At 35.3% G+C, this 6,698-nt stretch overlaps 1 protein-coding gene across 1 annotated transcript; it reads right to left on the reverse strand.

The window, feature by feature from the left end:
- Nucleotides 1-2,154: 2,154 nt before the first annotated feature.
- LOC107873318 lies at nucleotides 2,155-6,454 on the reverse strand (the record flags this gene model as incomplete). The annotated part of the gene is given in 2 exon segments (XM_047414789.1): nucleotides 2,155-2,708; nucleotides 6,223-6,454. Coding segments are annotated over 2 exon segments (529 nt in total), but the record flags the coding sequence as incomplete, so codon positions are not given.
- Nucleotides 6,455-6,698: the final 244 nt, after the last annotated feature.

The following is a 6,698-nucleotide window of genomic DNA, read 5'->3' on the forward strand; positions in this document are numbered from 1 at the left end:
TACTTTTATTGAAAGGAAAACAAAAGTAATACCATAATTACTTTTACTTTTTCTAAAAGGAAAATATGTAACTTTTTCACAATTGGCTAACCTCTTTCTTGGAGGAAAGATTTTGGAACTCTATAAATAGAAAACCCTCTTCTCATTCAATAATAACATAATAGCATCGACAATGTGGTCGTTTAAGAGTTTTGGTTAGGGGGAGATATTCTCTCTCATTAGTTTTTGTGTTTTTTTAAATATTAGGTTTTATAATATGTAGGCCAATTGGCCAAAACATATAATAATTTTCTGCTTTTTAGTATTGTTTTCTTTGTCGTCTGATTTATCGTCTTATAGTTTGCAACTAATAGCTTCAGCATGACACCCTCTCGATTTCGAACCCAACAAACTGAACCACTTAAAAAACTGACATTTGATTTGGTTTGGTTTCAAATTTTTAAAAATTGATAATATTTGATTTTGATTATGGTTCTACTCAGAAAAATTCGACAAAATAAACAAACAAAATCAGTAAGTTATATATATGGGTTTTATTATTATTTGAATATATAATATTATTTTTTCATAAATAATTATGAATATTTTATACTTTTTAATCATTAATTTGATTTTAGTTACTTATTTTACATGCACTACAATACTTTTAAATTTCATTTCTTAAAAAATACGTCAAAACTCAACACTCCAAGTCTAATTATCTAATTATCTATATGTAGTATGGTGTATTGTTAATTTAAAATTTTCTTTGCTAAGACATCTATTTACTCTTCAACGTTTTGACCCTTTAATTTTTTAAGTATTGACCATTATATTTTAGGCGAGGCAAAAAAGACTGCTAACGCCCCTTGCATTTCCCTCTTTGAGTTAGCCTATCAGGAAGAAAAAACGAGTGAATACGCTATATGTCTATCGTTTTTTCAAATTACTAGTACTGGCTTAGAGTGAGAACCCAGTCTATAGCTTTACTTACCAGTTATCTGTCGATTGCCTTCTCTCCCATTACCAACAAGTTCAATCAGAAGCCTAGAAGAAAGACTGTACCTACCAATCCAATAAGCAGATAGAGTAGAGGAGAAGGCCCGGAACAAGGTTGATTGAGACTGCCAACTGCAAGAGAAGAGAAGAGAGAAAGCAAGCCGGAAACTTCGTACTTCATTACCGGATAGAATGTCTTCCTTTGATTCCTGGAATGAGAGTGAGCTTGCTTCTTCAATGCCGTAGTCTTAGTCCAGAAATGCGCTAGTAAACTGTAGCGAAATCACTGGAAATGAGAGAGATGTGAGTGTCAATCATTCTGTCAGCATGCTCAAAGAATGCTTTCCAGAAGATGGAGAAGGAGAGAATGCACTTACAGCCTCTCTCTTTTTAAGTATTGACCATTATGTTTTAGGATGTATATTGCTTCTATGGATGTTAGACAAGTGAAAGGACCTATGGATGTTAGACAAGTGAAAGGACCTCTAAAGTTATGCAGCTTAAACTTGCTAGAATTATGAAAGCGTTTAAAAATAATAGAAGATTCATATACACTTATCTTATGATAGTAGAGAGAATTTGTTGATTCCTAACGTTCATTTGAAACAGTTGTCTCATTTCATGTTGCTTTACTATTATCAACTTATCATTAGCTAATCATAAACCAAAAATCTGAACCAAACCAACAAGAACCAAATGGTGGCTTTTATTTTATTTTGGTTTGATTTTACAATTTAAAAAAAAAAACTTAATTGATTTGTTTATGATTTTAATCAAAAAAAACGACCCAAACTGAACCATGAACACACCCCCAGTAACACTCTAGAACACAAAATGTCTCTGCTGTGAACTTAACCAAATAAGATAACGAGATGAACATGTGTGGATAATTCTTAGGTAAACAATAAGTAGCATCCACCGTACTTGAAGCCACGCACTTTTAATAGTTTTGCCTAGAGAAATAAGCTGTGTAAACAAATCCACAAACCAACTAGAGAAATAAGCTGTGTAAACAAATCCACAAACCAAAAGCAGATGGTTATTCATCTAGAACACTTGAAGATGCTCTCTAAATTCTATTAAATGAAGTTAGCATACAGTTTCCAATATGGACCTGTTTCATTTTTTCTACCCCCCACGTTTTTCTGAGGCATCTCCTAGAATCTTGCTCAAAGACGGTGAAATCAGAGATTTGAATACCTGAACAAAATAGCAACTTCAAAATTTACAGTTGTACTTTCTATAACAGTGGCTCCATATACGAGTCCAGACACTGCCTCATCAATTTGAACAAGTCTGTAAGAATACATTTCTCAGTATAATAAGGAATGAGAGGACTAAACCTCTGCACTGCTTAAGCAGTAAGAACTACACTAGCAATGAGAGGGGATATGTGTGGTGCTAGGATCCCGTCAAAAGCATGAACGTCATGCTCATTTCAGCTTTGCCTTTGAAGAACTTTGGAGAGGTTTTGCAACAGGTCTAGATGGGGCACCTCTTGTCACCTTTTTCATATCATACTTAACAGACAGGAAAGAACATACCAATGCTAGCAACATTGTGGGGTAGACATACACAGCCCTCTCAGGATCCACTTTTGTGGGCTTGGTAAGTATCCCTTCCTTGATAAGGCCCCAAACAATAAGTAGTGTGCCAAACATGCTCATCCTTCCAGGTTTTAAAATGCCAATAAGAGCTCCAGCCACAGAAAAATAGCTTCCAGCAAGAACCTTCCAGAGAGGAACAAAATGAAGACAGCCACTTAATATACCAAAAGAAAGAATATCTGTGATGGTATAATCAAACAGAAGATCATTGCAGATACAAATAGAATGTTAAAAACTCAGACAAGATCTCACTATTCTCCCCACTGTTACATGGGAATTTCATTTTTGATGGATAATTAGCTATTAGATAATTTCACTAAAAATATAAGGGTTGAATGTGATCTTTCAACAGTAAGGCATCCACTGTCAAGTCTTCCAGCTGATTATGAAAAATGGAAGATGAAAGTGAAGTTTATGTTCTAAAAGCACACTTTCTGTAAAGCTCTTACTACCTGAAGAATGCAGAAACCACTCTATTGAAGAGTCTAATAAAATGATACTCCCCAAACAGAACCCAGCAAAGGATAACAACAAAAAAAACTAGCATGTCACAGCTTCCAGGGAAATGTTGAAGTCAATAGCAACAACATACCCAGTGAAATCCCACAAGAAATGCTGAAGTCAATATTCCAAAATGGAAATTAGCAGAGCTTGAGCTTGAGAATCACATCTATTAGTAGTTTAATACTACTAAAAGATCTGATTGTAGCCCAATAGCCTAATATTCACTATTCTCAAGTCATGCCACCAAAATACTGATAATTATACTATCAAGCAGTAAAACAAGGATGATCAAACATTTCAAGAACTCAGACTTTGCCAAGACAACCTGTTGATCCCCCTTTTTCATCCTCATAGAAGATGTCAATGATCGAGAAGACATTCATATCACCATTAGCACAAGGATCATGAAGCTTGTAACGCATTTCTTGAAATTCTGTCCTTGTATCAACTTCTTACTCCATAAAAGATTAAGGATATTTCCTCAAGTTTTGAAGAACTTACATAAGTTTTGGAAAACCCATACAATGAGAGACTTTAACCTATCTTTTCGTTGCATGGCTACTGTCTAAGGTTCAAGCTAGAATCATATACTTTTCTGCTCATCAACCCCTCTCAAAATACATATTTCCTACCCTAATTTAGGTAGTCCTACAGGACACTAGTGCCAAGGTAAGGTAAGCAGCTTTTTTGGTACTTTAATACCAATAATTCCAAAGTGGACATAAGCTAAATTTTTGGAAGTTACAAACCTTTATTATTATAAAAGTGGGTCCCCATCACTTTTTGAGTAGAAAATAGTATTCAATGAGTTAAATCAACAAACTTGCTATATGATGTGCCTTAAGTTATAAATACTTATTCCAGGAGGCCAAAATAAACAATTAGAAGACTTAGTAACTGTCATGAGACAGTTACGGGGTAGATTTTCCGGTAGAAAAAGGGGCAGGGCAGTAGAGGAGGGTATTCAGGAAAAAGGAATTCTGGAAAGTTCTAGCCCCTCGAATTTCTAGAAATGTGGGAGAGTTCTAGCCTCTCGAATGTCTAGGAATATTGAAATATGTGTAAATTTAGTGTTATGTATTGTACAATTAAAGTTCATTCAAGTATTAGGATATAATATAGAGTTAGCAGTGTTTTAAGTGTCAGCAGTGTCCAAGTGGTTATTTTCAGAATTCTGGTTGTAATATAAGTGTATTTAGTAAAAAACATTAGTATCTGTTCCAATATTTACTGTTTTTTTTTTTCAGAAAGTCCATCAATTTTGGTATCAGAGCAGTAACGTTCAGGTATGGTGAGTAAAATGGAGGGACGTGTCGAACAGGTAGACACTAGTTTGACAAGGGTCGAGACTAATTTGATAGGGGTAAGAAAAGATGTCAGAAGAAAACTGGAAGGATAGTTTCAAGAAATGAGAGAGTCTCTCGCAAGAATTGAAGCCCAAGGGCGAATTGTGATGGCAGAAGCATCCCCTTCTCAAACCAGATCCATCGAAAATAGGGAAGCAATGTCAACTTGGCGGGAGAAAAACATGGGAAGAAGTTTCGAAAACTACAATTACCAGTTTTCGAAGGAGAGGACCCTTTAGGATGAATTTTCAGAGTGGAACAATATTTCGCAGTGAATGAAATTTCTAAAGTGAAAAAATTACGGGCAGCAGGTGTTTGTTTGGAAGGAAAAGCCTTAAATTGATATTATTGGATGGAATCTCAACAACAAATGTCAACCTGGGAAGACTTCAATAGAGAGTTGTTGACCAATTTCATGATTCTCAAAAGATAAACCAATATGCTGTCGTAATAGGGATGAAGCAGACTACCACAGTCACAGTGTTTCGTGAAGAATTTGAAAAGGTGTCAGCATTCATCGGGAGCATTTTTGAATGGTCTGAAAGAGGAATTTGAGCAGAAGTGATGCTTTTACGAGCTCAAACATTGAGGGAGAAAATGGAGATGGCTCAAAAGATGGAGGATCGAAATTTTGTTTTGCAGGATGTTCAAAGTTTTAAATTTGAACCAAATACTGGAAACTCATAATAAACCAGTTGGGTTTAGACCCAATTATCCACGAGTCACAAACATACTTGAAACACGTGACTCAAGAACTGGATCAGCAGGTAGTAACACTGATTCACCAGCGCATACTGCTGCAAAATCGACTACTTTGGCAGAAAAATCAGAGGGACAATTCAAAAGGTTGTCCGATTTGGAATTTGCTCTGAAAAGACAACAAGGGTTATGTGTAGAATATGCAATTATTGATCTACTATTTGCAGATTTTCACCTTGAGGACAAGGGGACTCTTACAAGGGAAGGTGATGATGTGCCTCAAGTTATAAATACTTATTCTTGGAGGCCAAAATAAACAATTAAAAGACTTAGTAACTGTCATGAGACAGTTACAGGGTGGTTAGTTTTTTGTGTAGAAAAAGGGGCAGGGCAGTAGAGGAGGGTATTCATGAAAAAGGAGTAGAGGAGGGTATTCATGAAAAAGGAAAAGGGAATGCTGGAGAGTTCTAGCCTCTCAAATGTCTAGGAATGCTGAAATCTGTATAAATTTAGTGTTATGTATTGTATAACTGAAGTTCATTCAAGTATTAGGATATAATGGATAGAGTTAGCTGTGTTTTAAGTGTTAGCAGTGTCCGAGTGGTTGTTTTTTTCAGAATTCTGGTTGTAATATCAGTGTATTTAATATAAAACATCAGTATTTGTTCCAGTATTTACTGGTTTTCTGCAGAAAAAGTCCATTACTATATATTCCAAAATTCCAAATATAAAATAAAACAAAGGGTAACTAATTTGAAATAACGGGAGTAAGCAAATAAATGAAACACGGAGTATTATATATCAAAAAGAGTACATTCAAAACAAATTAATCACAGCAGGCATGCGTTGCTTGACTGAACAAGACCAACAGAAATCAAACAAACACTCAAGGTATCCAAAAACAGTGACAATTTCATAAAATTAAGAATGACAAAAATATATAAAGAAGTAACCTCAAACAACCAGCTTCAATACTTTTAATAATCTATATCATAACAAATATGGCCAGATCCTGCCTGTCAGTGTGTGTAGAGAGATCACAACCTTATAGTACTCATAAAATGAGAAACATAGATTTAAGGGCAAACCTCCAAGCGTTGGAGGTCAGTTACAGCTGAGGCCTCCTTCACATTAATCAGGTTGTAGACGTTTAGCAGATTATCCCAGCTTGGAACTGTCCTGCTTGTCATTAAGCCATTAGCAACTGCACCAGGATAGAGCATGGCCTTCACTAATGGAAGAGGAAAGATCTCACTGAAAATCAACTGGGAAGATGTGACTTGCATAGGTGTTGAGCAGATACCAGATCTGCATGGAACTCTGGAGGGAAGACATTTGGAGACAAAGGAGTAAGCAATAATGGAGAATACTTGTATGAGATGTTTCTTTTACAATTACAAAACATGGCGAAAGCTACTAAACGTTCTGATTAACTTTTATGAAAGGGCAGGGAAGAAACTTTGTTACACTAATTTTAATTTTTATCTTTTTGAAACTGTAATGTACTTTGTTACACTAATTTATATGATCAGAATATAAACTTAAAGACGAAAACTGAACTTCA

The sequence above is a fragment of the Capsicum annuum genome, chromosome 6 (assembly GCF_002878395.1).
Source record: "Capsicum annuum cultivar UCD-10X-F1 chromosome 6, UCD10Xv1.1, whole genome shotgun sequence".
NCBI classification, from domain to species: Eukaryota; Viridiplantae; Streptophyta; class Magnoliopsida; order Solanales; family Solanaceae; genus Capsicum; species Capsicum annuum.